This window comes from Nanorana parkeri, unplaced genomic scaffold (genome assembly GCF_000935625.1).
Source record: "Nanorana parkeri isolate BGI_ZX_2015 unplaced genomic scaffold, ASM93562v1 scaffold110, whole genome shotgun sequence".
Lineage (NCBI taxonomy): Eukaryota > Metazoa > Chordata > Amphibia > Anura > Dicroglossidae > Nanorana > Nanorana parkeri.
In genome coordinates, this window is record NW_017306378.1 from 430,424 (window position 1) to 448,325 (window position 17,902).

The 17,902-nt window shown below is 44.0% G+C and overlaps 1 protein-coding gene across 2 annotated transcripts in view; it reads left to right on the plus strand.

The window, feature by feature from the left end:
• Positions 1-17,902, plus strand: part of GALNT11 (polypeptide N-acetylgalactosaminyltransferase 11) — a 29,035-nt gene that overhangs the window by 3,052 nt on the left and 8,081 nt on the right. For both annotated transcript variants that reach the window (XM_018553122.1, XM_018553121.1), the window contains exons 3-6: positions 9,489-9,612; positions 14,153-14,319; positions 15,675-15,800; positions 16,568-16,817. In XM_018553122.1, coding sequence (XP_018408624.1) covers positions 9,489-9,612; positions 14,153-14,319; positions 15,675-15,800; positions 16,568-16,817 — 667 coding nt within the window. The remainder of the gene's footprint in view (positions 1-9,488; positions 9,613-14,152; positions 14,320-15,674; positions 15,801-16,567; positions 16,818-17,902) is intronic.

A 17,902-nucleotide genomic window follows, 5' to 3' on the forward strand; every position in this document is an offset into this window, starting at 1 on the left:
AGTTTTCATTGGCCTCTAAGCACATACTCGGGGCTCTAGGGGAGAGAGTAAAACGCTCCCCTATACTAAGGAGTTCTGTTTTGTTTTTGGAGGGGGGTCCAGTGGGTGGGCAGAGCCTAAAATGTGAACACTGGCGGCTCCCTTCTTTACCCTGAATAGGCACGGCACACATTTGGGGTAATGTGTGAATATGTGATATGTTTGGAAAACCCTGTTTGTAATCTGCACATGGTGTCCGCTATGTTTCTGGCTTAAGAGCTCATTCAGACGGGCGTACATGTTCATACGGCATGCACGGCCGTAAAAGGACCCGACCCCCGGGAGGGACAGGTGCTCTACATCATTCTGTATTGAGTGCTGGGGCTGCAGAAAGTCATTTTTGGTTTCGGCCTGACAAATCCTTGTGCGGGAGATGCGCTGTGATGCCATTCATTTCAGTAATTCATAATATGAGCCCAATACGTTCTGATTTCCATCAAGTTTTGAGAGGTGAGTTAGGCAGCACTCAGGCGTGTAGACTCTCAAGGTCAGTAAATATTTCAGGTAAATAATTTTCTTTCAGTACTGTTGCTGAAATAATCTGTCAGCTCTCCCTGGCAGAGCTCCGAATCTCCTTGTCTGCCACCGATCATTTGGCATAAGATAAATGGCATGATTCATACCTCTTCCTGCTCCTAGTCCTTTCATTTAGAGGGGAAAGTGTCCATACTGGCAGAGAAGAACATTCATTGTGGTCTGTAGTTTCTCTTCCTGTTTTAGTACAGAGCTCACATCGGTTTTGGCTTTTTGGAAGCTTTTAATGTTGGAGAATCAGAAGTCACTGAACATGGTCACTGTCTGTCTACCCCTGACTGCCCTGACACATGACCTGCAAGAAGAGATTAAAGTGCAGAAGCTCTGGCAGATTTTTATTTCTGTCTGTTTATTTTAAAGTGTCACCAGAACAGGAATAGATGAGAAATCTTCCAATGGGGACACTTATTTTACTGACCGCTGTCCCTTACTTTGGGTAGACTTCTACTCATTTCCTGTTGTGTCTCGAGACTTAAAGAGAATACAAATCTCTTCAATGGGACGTGGACAGCAAAACAAAAAAAACAACCTGTTGGGGGTTTTAACCATTTCATATTTTATTTAAAAGTACATGAAAAAGTTTTTTGGCTTTAGATCTAGTTTGTTCTATTAAAGGTATTTGGTAAATGTAAAGATGGCTATACACATATGCAATCTGGTTGTAAATATTTTAGATTTATTAGAACTATATAATATGAGGACAAGCCTAAGAAGGACGCCATTACATTGGTGATCAGTGGGAGAAGGACGCCATTACATTGGTGGTCAGTGGGAGAAGGACGCCATTACATTGGTGGTCAGTGGGAGAAGGACGCCATTACATTGGTGGTCAGTGGGAGAAGGACGCCATTACATTGGTGGTCAGTGGGAGAAGGATGCCATTACATTGGTGGTCAGTGGGAGAAGGATGTCATTACATTGGTGGTCAGGGGGAGAAGGATGTCATTACATTGGTGGTCAGTGGTAGAAGGATGTCATTACATTGGTGATCAGTGGGAGAAGGATGTCATTACATTGGTGATCAGTGGGAGAAGGACACCATTACATTGGCAAAGCACTGTCCAGTTCCACATTGCTGACCTGTAATTGCATAAACACCTCTTTTCACGTTTCAATGAGAGCTGTTAATTACAGCTGTAACTTAATAGACAGAATTGTTAGTGCCTTTGGGGGGGTTGGGATTGTGCTGCACTTTAGGGTATAATGGCCTGGCAAAAGCCCTAGTCACTGCCTTTATCAAGGCTGCACCCCTTCTGTTATAGAATAAGTGATTTTTGTTTTAGACAAAGTGCACTTATTCTTGTTGTTCCCCTCCCCTGACGTCCCCAGATCTTTACTTACCAAGATCCCAGGGCCACTGCTCCGCTGTTTGTTGACATCCAGTTCTGCAAGTCTCCCTCTCCTGGCCATGTTCATCAACTGACCGGGACATGGCCCCATAGAAGTCTATGCGGCTGTAATGTGCAGGTGCGGCCAGCAGAGGGAGCATTGTGGCACTGGATGTAAACATTAGTGGAACCTTGGGAACATTAGCCCTTCGGATCTTGGTAAGTACTTTTTTTTAAAAGTGCCCCCATCTTTTATATACTAACTTTGATTCACCCAATGTGTCACTCCCATACAGGTCAGGTCTGTGAAAAGAGGTAATTATGTCATTACTGATTGCCTCTATTAGCCAGATATTGCAGTGTCTGGCTAAATAAATGAACAAAAAATATTCCTATGGTTTCCCCAAGCAGGTAAGTGGGTGCCTGGACATTCTTTGTATTTGCCAGTGGGAGGAGTTTTCAGTAGAATGTTAGAGTGTTTGTATAGCCAAAATATATATTGCAAGATTATCCCTGTTATGTAGTTCTGGTGACAACTTGAAATTGCTCAGTCTCAGTGACTGTTATTAAAACGCTTCAGGGGTTCTAACCTTTCCTCCTCCATATCGATAACTAAGAAAAATAATTTTGGCTCTTTGCACACTTTGTTACCTTATGACATATAGGTTCCATTAGTAGTGTTCAGTGGAGGCGGCCGGAGGCTATTGGAGTGAATTACAGTCCCTCTCCTCCATTGCTCTAATCTCTTTATAATCCTATACTGAGCATATTAAGGCCTTGCTGACTTGTCCCTATCTGCTTAGAGGTCAGTGATCTCCCAAAGACATCTATGCAAAGTGTCATCTGGTTCTGCAGAACCTTAAGGCCCCATTCACACTAAGCGATATCGCGAGAAGTCGCCGGCTAATGCTATCAATGGAGCTGTCTTAGCTCCATGTCGCGGTCGCAAGTCGCTTCTACAGGACCCTTTTTTCGGCGGATTTTGCTTTTTTCTAATGGAGCCCGACGGAGAAGGTCGCGCTACCGTCGCTGGAACGTCTCCCCGAAAGTCGCGCTATCCCGGCCGCGCGGATCCGCTGCAAAAGGTATGTCGCTAAGTGTGAATGGGGCCTAAAGGAGAACTATGAGGTGAGGGATCGCCACTCATCCTCATAGTTCGAGCCGACGTGTGACAATGAAACTGTCACATGTCGACTTAATAGATTGGGAAGTGAGCGGACACATACCATCACTCGCTCACTTCTTGATCATTCCCTGCAGAGAGAGGTGACTGTCAGTCACGGCTCCCCGCAGGGTTTCCCCCGCTCCGATCCTCCAGCACTGACTGGAGGAATGGACGGGGGATGGGGCGGGCACAGCTGGCTCTGCCTCTAGATAGGCCAAGCCCGCTGTCACTCACACAGCTGGGTGGATCTCAACAGCATTGTCAGGAACCGTCCCGGCTGCGGCGCTCTTGTTATACCGCGAGCTGTAGCTCGTTATACAGGTGAAACTCGAATAATTAGAATATCGTGCAAAAGTAATTGCAGTAAGTGCTGCAAAAGGGGCCCAAACCAAGTACTGAGTACATATGCATGCTTGTACTTTTCAGAGGTCCGATATTGTTCTATGTACAATCCTTGTTTTATTGATTGCATGCAATAATCTACTTTTTTGAGGTTGTGGATTTGGGGTTCTTGGGGTTTTCATGAGTTGTAAGCCATAATCATCACAATTATGACAAATCACGGCTTTAATTATCTTGCTTTGCATGTAATGAGTCTATCTCATATATTAGTTTCACCTTTTAAGTTGCATTAGTGAAATAAATGAACTTTGCACGATATTCTAATTATTCGAGTTTCACCTTTTATACTGAGCTTTGGATCACAGGAGAACTCTAGTATATGTCCTCCCGTGACCCTTAAAATAACTACGGGATAAAGAGGTTACCCCATAGTTCTCTTTTAAAATTTTTTTTTTATATTTCCAGTTTTGCCTCTTGGCTAGTAAATAGTTTTTTCTTCTGTACCACAGAAGACTTCGGCCAAGGATATTTCTGGAAAAGCTTTTTTAAAAATACCATATAATAGTATAGGTTTACTGTGTCCTAAATATCATAGGCTGCGCTCACTGCTTAGCAAAGAATCCACATAGAGCATTATTACAAGTTCTGTATGGTGATGGTATTATCTGCCCCCGTATGTATAAGCCCTCGTTCACACCTGACCGTTTTGTAGCGTGTTCTACGCTCGACGAACGCTCTACAAAACGCTCAAAAATATACATTGCATTGTAGTCAATGGTCTCGTTCCCACCTTGCCGTATTTCCGCCCGTCCCTAACGCCTTACAAAACGGCCCACGCCTGAAAAGGTCCAGGTACTACTTTGGGCCGTTTTCCTTTGGGATACAGCCAAGTAGCCTTCGGAATCGCGCGACGGTCGCGCGACTTTTTTACCTCGAACCGCGGTAAAAAAAACGCGCGACGGTCGCGCATATTCAATACGCCAAGGTGTGAACCCAGCCTAAACGTTAGGGCTGTGCTCCGTATTATCTGCCCCCATATGTATAAACGTTAGGGCTGTGCTCCGTATTATCTGCCCCCGTATGTATAAACGTTAGGACTGTGCTCCGTATTATCTGCCCCCGTATGTATAAACGTTAGGACTGTGCTCTGTATTATCTGCCCCCGTATGTATAAACGTTAGGACTGTGCTCCGTATTATCTGCCCCCGTATGTATAAACGTTAGGACTGTGCTCTGTATTATCTGCCCCTATGTATAAACGTTAGGGCTGTGCTCTGTATTATCTGCCCCTATGTATAAACATTAGGGCTGTGCTCCCCGCTTAACAAAGTACACACACAGTGTTATTATGGTTTGTGTAACGTCTGTCCACATGTTTTAAATGTTGTGTAGCAGAATGTATATTTTAGGGGGATGCCACCAGGATGGTGACTATTGTACGAGCCAATTGGACTGTTTGGTGTGTGCTCAGCTTACACAGTTTGTATATTTTAAGTTTAGATCGTTTTATTACAGGAAACCCGTAGTGTCAGAAATATGTAGGCTTCCATTCCTCAGCTCCTTCTATAAATACTAGTGCCGGGTTGTCTTTGATTTCAGTACTTGCTAAGTTACTGACCCAGAAAAAGCATGGCGTGAGAATATCAGCTTGACGCACTTCTTCCAGGTCCAAAACACAAACGTTTGAAACTCGAAGGGTAGACTGACAGCCAGGCAGATAGTATTTTCACAACAAAGGTCATCAGCCTCATCATTGGCAGTGTATGTGTTTTTCCTTACTACAGGTTTACTTGAAAGAGTCACTTTATCCAAAACTAATATTGAGTTGTAATTAGACCAGGGCTGGAGGAATCCCAGGAGCCAGGTCGCCAGTGCCCCTCAAATTACAGCTGGCTCCTAACTTTAGAGGGTTTTTTCTTCTAATTGTTGTCAATGGAGCGTTCTAAGAACAAATCCTGCTGGCTCCTGAATTCCTGGTATTGGTGTCAATGAGCTTATATCGTTTCTTTTTCATACTAACCTGCAGTGTAGAGATGTGAAGCGACCACAGGAAACAATGGGATTTGCATGCAGCAAAATGCAATCACTTTTCTGCATGAACACAGGCAAGTGTGAATAGGCCCTAATAATGAATGTGCATCTAAACCCCAAAATGTAATATATCGCAGCTCACCATTTCCTAAATGTGTTGGCTGCATTAGGGGTTTTTTTTTTTTTTCTTTCACCTGGTGATCTGGCCAGTAAATCTGTTATTTTTCAATTTCCTTTAATAGAACAAGCTGTCCAGCAAACGTGGCAGATAGTGGGACGAGACAAAGCATTTAACTCTGACAGGGGAGCTTACAATGGTCAGCTTCATTTATGTAAAACCTTTATCCCAAAGGGAAAATGAACTGTTGCTGTAACCCCTTAAAACGTGTTAGTTGGAGTTCAGATTTAATTGGTAAAGCTGGCCAGACACTATGTGAATTTCCTTAACAATCGGCTGAAATTCGCACAGTGGGTGCTGCTGTTGGCACCCTTTCGGCTGGAATTTCTTGATCACCTGATCAAGGGAGGTAGTTGGAAATTCTTTGAACAAACAGAGCCAGCAGCCAATGAGCTGCTGTCTCTGTTTGGGTATTCTAACAGTGGCCGCCAGCCGCTGTCAGACTACAATGAAAACAGCGGGAGATTCCTCTGTCAGCGCTCGTAAGCGTTGATGGAGGAATCTGTAGTATTTTCTTCAATCAACCCGCAGGTTGAATGAAGAGAATATTACAATGTGTGGCCAGCTTTGGTCAAGTCCATTTAAATCTGCTAGTCCAGGGGTCCCCAACCCCTGTGCCGCAGACCGGTACCAGTCCGTGGCCTGTTAGGAACTGGGCCGCAGCCTCTGCCTCCTGTCAGTCAGATCACCAGCCGTGTATGAGCGCCCATCACAGAGGAGATGCCCTGTAAACATATGTCTGCACCAACCTCCCAGCATCGTGCACCCCTTTGGCTGCTGAGCACTACAACCCCCGCCGTGCTCTGCAGGCTGGCACTTGTCGTGCTACATTGGTTCCTGTGGTACAAAGGGCCCCCACACACCTGAGCAGAAAAAAAAGTACACAAGCTTTTTTTGGCAGTTTGCAGCTCTTTTGTTCCCCCCCCCCCCATAGACTTCTCCACCTTCTACATCAATGGAAACACGTGACAGAAGCATGTTGCATACTTTCGTGCGTGTTTGTATGCATTTTAGTCCATTGACCACAATGTTTCTTAAAGGAGAACTATGAGATGAGTGATTTCCACTCACCTCATAGTTCTAGCCGACCTGTGACAATGAGACTGTCACTCACGCAGCCGGGGCGGATCCCGTCATCTTAGTCGTGATCCGCTCCGGCTGCGGCGTCTCAGTATACCGTGAGCTATAGCTCGCGGTATACTGAGCTTAGGGTAACGGGAGGACGCTAGTTTGTGCCCTCCCGTTACCCTAAGGAGAACTATGGGGAAAAACACTGACCCCATAGTTCTCCTTTTAAGCTGACAGTCAAAACGCGCATCTTCATGTACGTGTAAAAATTTGCAAAAAAAGCTAGCTGAACCCGCGTGTACAAACTTGTAGAATTGATGACGTCTTGGTGTGATTAGGGCCTAAGACAGGAATTGTGTTACTGGCTGGATCACCACAAAAAATAAAGAAAACCCTAAAAATTAAACCAAATGCAGCCACCACACCAAGGACTAGTAGGCTGCAAAATGTTTTGTTATGTTTTTGGGTTTAGATATGCTTTATTGTGGCAGATAGGCAGGTCTGGGAACTCTTGTGGCAACATTTATGGTGGTGAGTTGGTAAAAGATGTTGGTGGATTATTCAACTTACTGATTTGCACGTAACTTTTTGGACGGACTGGATGGATGTACGGATTAGAAAATAGTAGGGATCTACCGATAATCGGGATCGATATTCACAGATTTCCTTATTGGTCAAAGTGACTGATATTACCAATAATAAATGCTGTACAAATTTCAGCCGATTCTAGAGGAACCCAACGAAATTTGCACAGTGGGTGCCGCTTTCTGGCCGGCATGCCTCGATCAGCTGATCAAAGGAGCCGGTCAGAAGCTGGCAGCCCTATTCCAGTATTTTGACAGCAGCTGGTGACCGCTGTCGGAATGCAAAGAGAAAAAAACAGCAGATAGCGGGGAAGCATTTGCTCCCCTGCTGTCTGCTGATTCCCCTGGTATCTGTGTTGTTTTTTGGACAGCGGCTGATGCAGCTGGATGTAAACAGAATATCTGTACCTAATTGCGATTATTCTGAAAGGCCTATAATCGGTATCAGTACCGAAAAATCCATATCGGTTGACCCCTTAAAAAATAACAAGTACTGCATGCTGGCACTTCACTTGCATTGCATAATAAGAGCCTTTAGGTAGCTGGACCTCAGCAATGATTTTCTCTAGAACATTCCGGGTATCATGGATGTTGGGGAGCTTAAAAATAAAAGCGAACACGGAGTTACCTGGCAGTGCTTACTATGCAATGTAAAGTCCTCTTCTGTCCAGACCTTTCTGCACTGTCTCTATTCCATACATTTACTGTATAATATGTTTTTACGTTGAATCTAATTTATTCATAAAAAACGATCTGTGCTCAGCCTGCTTGTGACTCGGGAAACCAGAATCTGCATATTTTCCAGGCACAGCATGATCCGGATATCTGATACAATTTCTGACCTTTGCTATAATAAGGTTTTATTTTTCCTTGGAGATATGTGAGCAATCATTCTGAGCTATGGTCATAACCAGGGCACAGTGTATGTTGCATGTCACATGTAATTTGTAAGCCACACGTAGCGGTAAAAGGGGAGGCATGCTTGTAAGTACGAAATCTGTGCAAGTCATTTCCTTTGTGACGAGTCCAGTGCAAGTTGCTAATTACAGCTTGTTTCCTCTTTCCCAAGACTATGTGCATGTATTCCCGTGTGGTGCCGAGTGCAAATAGCGAGCGCTGTAATGTTCCCGCGACCAGCTGGAGATACTGAGACCAAAACTCGCTTATTTAAGAAGAATGATAACAAAGTGCAGTGAGCCCTTCCCTGTCCGTGTTAGGAACATGCAAGCGTCCAAGTTTATTCACCAATTCTCTGAATCAATGTTTGCTCAGTGATCAGATCAGCACTGCCTGTTGTCCCTTTGCCAATTCCATGTGTGTAGCCAGCATTTTGTGTGCTTTGCTTGCTTACCAAGGAAGCTATCCTCTTGGCTACCATGTGTAATGTGATGGCACAGACTTCTGTAACAGGAATGCAATTTAATAAAGTCAGGGATCCCAACCTGAAATAAGTCCTCTGTCAATCGGGGGGATTGACAGAGGACTTCTTTCAGGTTGGGATCCCTGACTTTATTAAATTGCATTCCTGTTACAGAAGTCTGTGCCATCACATTACACATGGTAGCCAAGAGGATATCCTCTCCGTGAGGGTGGGGTGCAACAACAAGGAAGAGGGTACCCCACCGAAAATGATGGCAGATCGCAAAGAAGCTAATGTTTCCTTTGCTCTCTGCTGGTTTTTTTTAGTGCTCTGACAGCTCCTGCTGCCGTCAGGACAAAAAAAAAAACTGCATAGGCGCTAATAGCTTGATTGCTATTGGCTATTTCAGGGTGGGTGCAATAGCAAGCTGGCTATTGCACCCACCCTCAGCTGCTGTCAGTCAGCAGAGGTGGACCTAATGGAGAACTTCAGGTCCACCTTTGCTGATTGACAGCAACAGAGGGTAGGTGCAATAGCTAGTCTGCTATTGGCTATTGCAAATTGAAATCGCCAACAGCAATCTAGCTATTAGTTCCTATGCCGGTGTTGTTTTTTTTTTTGTTTTTTTTCTGATGGCGGCCCGATATCAGAAAAAACAGATAGCAGGGAAAGGTTTACTCTGCTAGATGGAACAGAGTAAACCTTTCAGGGAGAAAATGTTTCTCGTCCGGGAGCTGCTATCTAATAGCGGGAGACTCCCGGAACGTCCAGGAGAGTTGAGATGTCTGTAAAGTACTATGTAACCTCCTCCCTTATTGGAATCAGTTGTACACTGAGATATTACCATTATTTTCTACAGGAATGATCTTCAACGAACAAGACCAAGATGTGCGGGACATTGGCTACCAGAAACACGCCTTCAATATGCTGATAAGTAACAGACTGGGCTATCGGAGAGACATCCCAGATACAAGAGATCCCAAGTGAGTCACTGAACCTCTCTGTTATATGGGACAGTGTGGTTGTATGTTTTGGGTGCTGTGTAATAGAGTTGCTCATTCTGTTTGCTCAGTGTTGTTAGTATTGCAGACCTGCTCATTTGTTTGCTTTCCCTGTCTGTGTGCAGACTGACACAGGGAACAGCGTAACAGCTGAGCATCACATGGCAACACATAACATTCCATACATTTTATAGCCACCCCCAAATAAACTATACACCCTCCAAGGCCAGCTGTGTATACTGATTAAATGTTGCGTAAACATCCATGTAGTATTTTTAGTCTTTTCTTTCTTTTTGTGGATTTGGTGCCATCATTTCTTAAACAGTTAAAGTTCATTATCCTGAATCTCGCATTGAATTGGGACATTGGATTGGGACTGCAGATATAGGAGTAGCAGCATGGCTGTATGATGATAAGGCCCTGAGTCCGTCACAGCATTCCCTTCCCTGAAGTAATATTTCTTAATCCAGAATGTTGAGTGTTTAGGAGAAGACGTCTGGAACGTCGGTTCCTCAAAGCAGAATCGGATAACCTCTGTCCTAAACTGGAATTTGGTTTATATAAAAGAACATTGGTTAACCCTGGCCTGTCCATCCTATGGCCCCGGTGCTGCATTTTCTTTCCAGGCCCCTCAGTCTGAAAAACTGATTACCAAGGCAAAGGCAGGAAGTCGTCGTCCATTCTGATTTTCTAATAATAGAGCTAAAATGTAGGTGCCATTCGCCACCCATGATTTCATTATAGAGCTACAGTTGTAGCAGAGTTACACCTGCAACTCCGTGATCACTAATGACCCCCCAAACTTGATGCACCCTGCAAGGGACTTTTCAGAGAGGGTTTCATGTTACAAAACACTGCCATGCTAGACTGCTGCTATGTTACAAGTGTCTTTTAGAGTCATGTTAGAGGAGATTGCTAAAGATTGCTTCCATGTTATAATTTAACTTGAGCACAAGATAAGCTTCCATGTGTGTTGGGCATGCTAAGCAAGTAAAAACAAAGCCTCGTATTCTGGCCTGTGGTTGCACAGTACCATGTTGAATTCTTCAATGTACAATAAAAGAAACCTGTACTGAGAGAAATATGAACGCTGCATTTGCCAATCTCCTTCTGTAACGGTTAATAATGGCTTATTTTCACTATTGGTTTTCTTAAACAAGAACTCCGGACAAAATAAAAGTTACCCCTTGCAGTGGGGCTACCCCCGCACCGCAAGGGTCAAGTGCTCGTTTTCATCTAGGGTCTACAATAATAAAGATATACTCACTCAACCCACTCAACCCTTGGTCCTGCATGGCTGCTAGACCGGTCCCTGCATTCTTAAATATAATAAACTGCTCTTGTGGAGGTGCCCATCTGTCCTTCAGATCTCCATCTTACCAAGTATGCTTGTGAATTCTCCACACTTCCTGTTTAAGATATTAATGTTGGTTCTAATGTCACTTGTTTTTTCCCTATAGGGATGCATGGCTGACATTGGTAGCTTTTGAAGATCTCAGCACATTTTAGGCTATGTACCTTATTCTATGTGGGAGATCCAATAGGAGATGTGGAGTCTACTATGCCAAAGCTGCAACAGGGCACCATTGCCACATAGAGATGTAAGCAGGCAGTTGTCTGCCCCATTGAGTAGAAACAGGATTATTCTCTGGACAGATGTTTGGCTGCTACCTTTTTTTATACTGCAATCTCCGTGCTCTTCAGTATAATGAGACCTATGTTTGGTGCTTTATGTTGCAGTTAGCCAGGCTGAAGCGCCTGCCCCTTCTTAGTCTTTTATAATGTTCTTTTCTCTTTCTTTGAGCAAAAACAGAGGAAGCTTATTGTCTTTTCAGCACCACATATGAACAGGTTCATAAGCTTGAGGGGAAAAGAGGCTCTATGGCTCTTTGGATTTGGCCTTGCCATAGGACCAACAGAATGTTGCTCTGCATCCTTTCTTCAACATAAAATCTCTGACTCTGGAACCATGAACAGTCCACTATATGTTCTAGGCCTCATATGCAAACCCTAATGGACCTGGTCAAGTCTGCTGTCTGGCCAGATTAGATCAATGCCTAATGTCCTAGGAGGCACCTGCAGGTACGCATGCAACACCTTGTGGAGGGTGTGTGATTGTACAAGTTGGAAGAATCTGTCCAGTAAGTGTTGTTTTCAGCCAATAATTTGGTGCAAGCGGAATCTGCATCCTGCAGAGACTAAACCCAAGGGGTTGCCCAAGACAGCTGTGAATGTGTATGGGCCTGTTTGTCAGTACAGATGCCCGGGGGCAGTCAGATGGTGCCTGCATGTCCAATGCCCGCTAGTGTCAGGCCAGCTGTAGGCAATTGCACTTAACTCCTACCTGCTGTAAACCCATTGAAAATGTTCACACTGTATATGCAGATATAGAAACTAGAGGTGCACCGAAATGGACATTTCAAAACCGAAACAAAACTGAAATTAAAAAAAATTGTCAGGCCAAAACCAAAAATGTGTTTTTATTTTTTTTTTTTCACATTTTTCAAATATTTTTTTAATTTTATTTTTTATAAACTTTTTAAATTTTTTTTATATTTATTAATTAATTTTTTACTTTTAGGGGCTTCTGGGAAATATTAGGGGTCTAAACGGATCCCTGATATTTCCCTTTTTAAAATAGAAAAAGAGATTGAGGACAGAGTCCTCAATCTCTTTTTCTGTGTCCCCTGTTATAAATGAACAGGAATCCTCTGAGTGTTCCTGTTCATTGATAACATGAGGACAGAGTATGTTTACTATAACTACAATTATGAATGAACAGGAGCTGATGTAGATCACTTCCCATTCATTCATAATTGAGGATACAGTATACATACCAGGTCCTCAATTATATACAAACACTCAGCGATCACTGAGTGTTTGTACCCGCTCTCCTTCCTGACACACTGTCACAGGAGGCTGAGCGAGTGGAGCTTGGAGGAGAGCTCAGTCTCCTGTGACAGCGCTGGCTGTCTCCGCCCACACATCGCTCTGCCGCACTGTGATAGGAGGCTGAGCAGTGTGGGAGGAGAGACGCCTGCCGCTCACAGCGCTCTCCTCTCGCAGCGCTCGGCTGGCTGTCGCACTTTCTCTCCTCTGCGCTGGGACACAGAGCAGCGCCCAGCGGGGAGGAAAGAAAGCAGGGATGCGCCGCTGTATCGGCACAGGAGGGAGGAGAGCTCAGTCTCCTGTTACAGCGCTGGCTGTCTCCGCCCACACACCGCTCTGCCGCACTGTGATAGGAGGCTGAGCGGTGTGGGAGGAGAGACGCCGGCCACTCGCAGCGCTCGGCTGGCTGTCGCACTTTCTCTCCTCCGAGCTGGGACACAGAGCAGCGCCCAGCGGGGAGGAAAGAACGCAGGGATGCGCCGCTGTATCGGCACACAAATGGCACTTTCGGCATTTAGCCATAAGTGCCATGTTCGGCCGATATGTTTTGACGGCGCATATATCGGTGCATCGCTAATAGAAACCTTTTACATTTTAGCTTTTTTTTTTTAAAGTAAGAGAAACTCCTGGAGTTCTTTTAGTTTTATTGGTATTTTAGGTTTGTTCCTTCAAACGTTTTGTATTTGAAGGATTACGGTTGTAAAATAAAATGTATAACAACCATTCTAGAGTTTTTCTGACATGTGCCATTTAACTTTCTTCTTATGTTCTCTGTTGAATGAGATGCAAATGAAAAAGTGCAAGTCTTCTGCCATATGGCTGTCATGTGTGCTAATAAACACCGCTTCCTCCCCCGAACATTAACTATGGATTATTGCAAGGACTGAGTTCACTTTCAAACACAGTCCAGCAGGACTCATCAGAAAGTCAGCAGCAAGAAATTAAACTGTGTGCAAACCCTAACAATGAACTTCTTGTATTTGCTCCCTTTTGGTCTGTTTTTAATATCGCATTAAAATCATCTGTTGAATAAGTGCAAAACAACTGTTAATCTTGTCATAAGTTCAGAGCTGTCCTGTGCGATAACACAGAAGTCTGGAGAGGACAAAGAGCTCTCCTAGTTCTTATCTTGGACTTCAGAATGATGAGCTTTTTGTTGCGGAGATCTGAAAGTAGTAGCGGTTGATGCTGGGCAGGGCTGACACCACTCGGTCAACAAAAATCCTGTGTTGTCAGACCACAACAGGGCTTGAAAGCCAAGTGCATTTCTGGCAGATGAAAGGTTATTATTCTGCAGGCTCTTTAGAGGGATAAAACATAAGGGACTGTGCATGTGTTGCACATATGTACTGCATTTTCTAAAATTTGCCTTGGCATATGCTTTGTCATTTTAATGTTTGTGTGTGAGGTGAATTTGGTTTTCTGCAACGATATTTTGGCAGTAGGAACAGCACACACAAGAAATAGCTGAAGTTACTAAAGGAGTAGGTGAATGCTACAAGGGGGGTTGTTTTTCAGATCAGCAGCGCTCCCAGTTTCAGAATCGTACACAGATGAACGGGTTATTATTATATGTACTGCTTTCCCATTAGAAGCGTTTTGTGACTTGACTTGTATGTGTCTATATTGTCAGGTGTGCTAAGAAGACCTACCCCACAGAACTGCCCCCAGCCAGTGTCGTGATCTGTTTCTACAATGAAGCTTATTCTGCCCTGCTGAGAACTGTACACAGCGTCTTAGATCGAACACCAGCCAATCTGCTTCAAGAAATCATTCTGGTGGATGACAACAGCGAGCTAGGTACGTGGTGTTCTCTCTCTGCCTGTAAAGGTTTTCAGTTATCGGAGTCATGGTATAGGTAGTAGTAGTTGATCACATACACCTGGACTGTAATGTTAAAGATACTTTGACTTATCCAAGCCACTTCTTCAGTTCTAATACATGTCAGGAGCATACCCCAGCATTTTATGTCTACAGATGTAGCTCCATCATCCTAATCCAATTACCATGGAATGTCAAGGCAGATGTTGATTGTCCAAAAACAGGATGGGAGGTGTAAAAGTTGTGGAACTTTAACATGTCATTTTAGTCATTTTCACTATGTTTTTAAATCTGCAGTTTTTTTCTTTTTAAAAAAAATACTTGTTAATGCTTCCATGAAAGTCCTTGTGTTAGCACTTCTGTTATGGAGTGACAGCGCTCTGTCCTTCTCTCCCGATTTGCTTTTTTCAGTTGTCACTGTATCTGATGCAACAGGCACAGTGACAATCAGGAGACCCCCACTGAGAAATGACATGCAGCAGGTGACAGGAAGTGCATGCAAAGAGGCTGCAGGAAATCGGCAGTGCTGATGTGCAAATAAGGTTAAAAAAAGGTTAACGCAGTATAAAAGTGTTTTGATGCATAGTTCTTTAGCAACTGAAATTTGATTTAGTTAGGGTTTGCATGTACTTTACAGGCTCGTACTGTTTCCCATTTTAAAAAGCTGCTGTTTTTTTGTTTTGCTGGCGGCTGTGTGTGACAGGTGCAGAACGGAGATAGTAGTGTACTCGATCATTCATGGGGCACACCTGTATTCATGGGCAAGCTTTGGCAATTGTTGAAAGGAGAAATTGGAACCTGCTGTGTTCGGCTCCCGTTAGTGTGCTGTGAGTAGAAGGAGACATGCTTCATGATTCAGTACACTGCTACATTCCTGCCAAGTCGGATCAGAGAACCGCATACTGCATAATAGAAACATTCTTGTGGGTTTGCTGCCCGAGACCACCAGAGCTGAAAACAAGTTTTGGGTGGACTCTGTAGGTTTGATTTCTGTCAGCTTGTTAAAATTCTTTCCAACCCCCCTCAGCTCACCAAGATTATTTCATTCCTGAATATGTTGTCACCGCTTCCCTGCTGGAGTATACGGAGAATTCAGCAGGGTAATTGGTGGTGCCGAATGTCGGCATGAAGCCAATTGTGATACGAGTTCACAGATTATTCATGTCCGAAAGATTTTAGAACTTCTTCTTTCCAAATGTTTAGCAATCCTGGTGACGGTAAGTATTCAGCTTTTAACAAAGCAAACCATGTGCCAAGTTATGCTGCAAGTAGAGGTGATGAAGTCCGCTGAAGCTCATAAGCAGTGTTCACTTTGAAGGGTTTTATTCTTCCAGATGATTTGAAGATGCAGCTTGATGACTATATACAGGAGAACCTTCCAAATAAAGTGAAGCTGGTGAGAAACCGACAGAGGGAAGGGCTGATTCGTGGCAGGATGGTGGGAGCATCTCACGCTACAGGTAGAGCATGAGAAAGTATTTGTCCATAGAGGGTGGCCATTTTTTTTTTTTTAAAGTGACTGTTAGCTTAAAGTAGGTCTATGCTAGCTCTGCCTCTAGATAGGCCGAGCCCGCTGTCACTCACGCAGCTGGGTGGAACTTGACAGTATTGTCGTGATCCGTCCCCGCTGCGGCGCTCTCAGTATATCGCGGGCAATAGCTTGCTATATACTGAGCTTTGGGTCACAGGAGGAGGTTACTATATGTCCTCCTGTGACCTTAAAGAGAACTATGGGGAAAAACACTTACCCCATAGTTCATTTTTTAGTAAAAATTTGGTTGTAGCTTAAAGTTCAGGCACCTCTAGGTGCCCACTCTATAACCAGTTGTTGGGCCATTCTGAACAGGCAAAGCTCTGACAATTCGGGGTAGTGTCACAGATTGCTTGTACGATCCGGCCCCCAGACATTTCTATGATGAGTGAGCGGCCGCACTTGCCAGTGGGAGGTGAGCGGGGGCAGACCAAGTGTCTTTTATCAGAGGTTTTAGAGCTTTGACTAATTAGAACTACTATAGAGTGGACAATAAACGCTGCTGCAGATATGCGCAGTAATGACTAGATGCCTGAACTATATACCTTCCAGTAGCTTTAGGTTTGTTGTTTTAGTCACTTTGTGTCTATAAATAGAACTCCGTGTTGTCCTGGCATTCAGTTAAAATCTGAAAGTAGAAAAAAAAATTTGAAATTGAACATTTCTTGAATGCTGACCCACTTCATGTGCTTGCAGGTGATGTGCTGGTATTCCTGGACAGTCACTGTGAAGTTAATGAGGCGTGGCTCCAGCCATTACTGGCACCAATCAAGGCAAATTCTAAGACCGTGGTGTGTCCAGTCATTGACATCATTAGTGCCGATACACTGATGTACAGCTCCTCCCCTGTTGTACGAGGGGGATTTAATTGGGGTCTTCATTTTAAGTGGGATCCCGTGCCTCTGTCAGACCTGGGAGGACCCGATGGATTCACTGCTCCTTTCAGGTGATGGACCTTTTATTTGATGAATTGTTGGAAAATGAAATGCTCCATCGCACAAAAAATGGATTCTGTGTGGTATGGAGGGAGTTAAATAGTAAATCTAGCCACACACACAAGTTATAAAGTTTTACAGCCAGTTGAATCCCCTGCTCTTTTTTGGCCATCTAATATTTCATTATTGCATGCTTGTTTGCAGCTTGAATCATATGCTGGCACTCTGTATGTCTTTATATACTCTGGTGAGCTGTGTGCTCTACAATTTCCAATGGCAACCACATTGCAATTCCTTTTATTGCTATCACACTCATCCCAGTGGAGTCTTCATAACATAAACAAATGACCGCAAATGTCCAGCAATGACAGCTCAGAAGGCTTGTTATGGTCTTGTGAGATTGGATGGGACAATGCCAAACAATGTAGGGTAACCTCTTTCTGGAAAATAGGAAGCCATACTTCTGGGTGGAGTCGATCCATTTGTTGTTTTTTTTCTGATTGCTCCTCAAACTAAACCTGTGTTCACCTAAACTATTGTACCATAGGCAGATTTATGCTCGTGTGTTTTCAAACATTCTGCACTCCAAGAGTCAACAACTTGAGTATCTCATATCCTAAGAGCTGGCCAAGATTTGTTTAACCCCTTCATGACTGAGGCCCTTTTTTCATTTACCCCACAATTAGGGATGCACAGATACCAAGTACCGTACTCGGTACAAGTACAGATACTTTTCCAGCCCCAAGACTAGACTAGAGAAAAATTCAAAAGTTAGGAGGCAGCTTTCATGTGTAAGGAGCACACGGAGCTCCGGGGATTTGTACATCCCCATTTTAATGTATGATTTTATATACCAGTTTTGCAAGTACAGATACTTGCCCAAGTACTCACAGACACAAGTACAGATACTTGCCCAAGTACTCACAGACACAAGTACAGATACTTGCCCAAGTACTCACAGACACAAGTACAGATACTTGCCCAAGTACTCACAGACACAAGTACAGATACTTGCCCAAGTACTCACAGACACAAGTACAGATACTTGCCCAAGTACTCACAGACACAAGTACAGATACTTGCCCAAGTACTCACA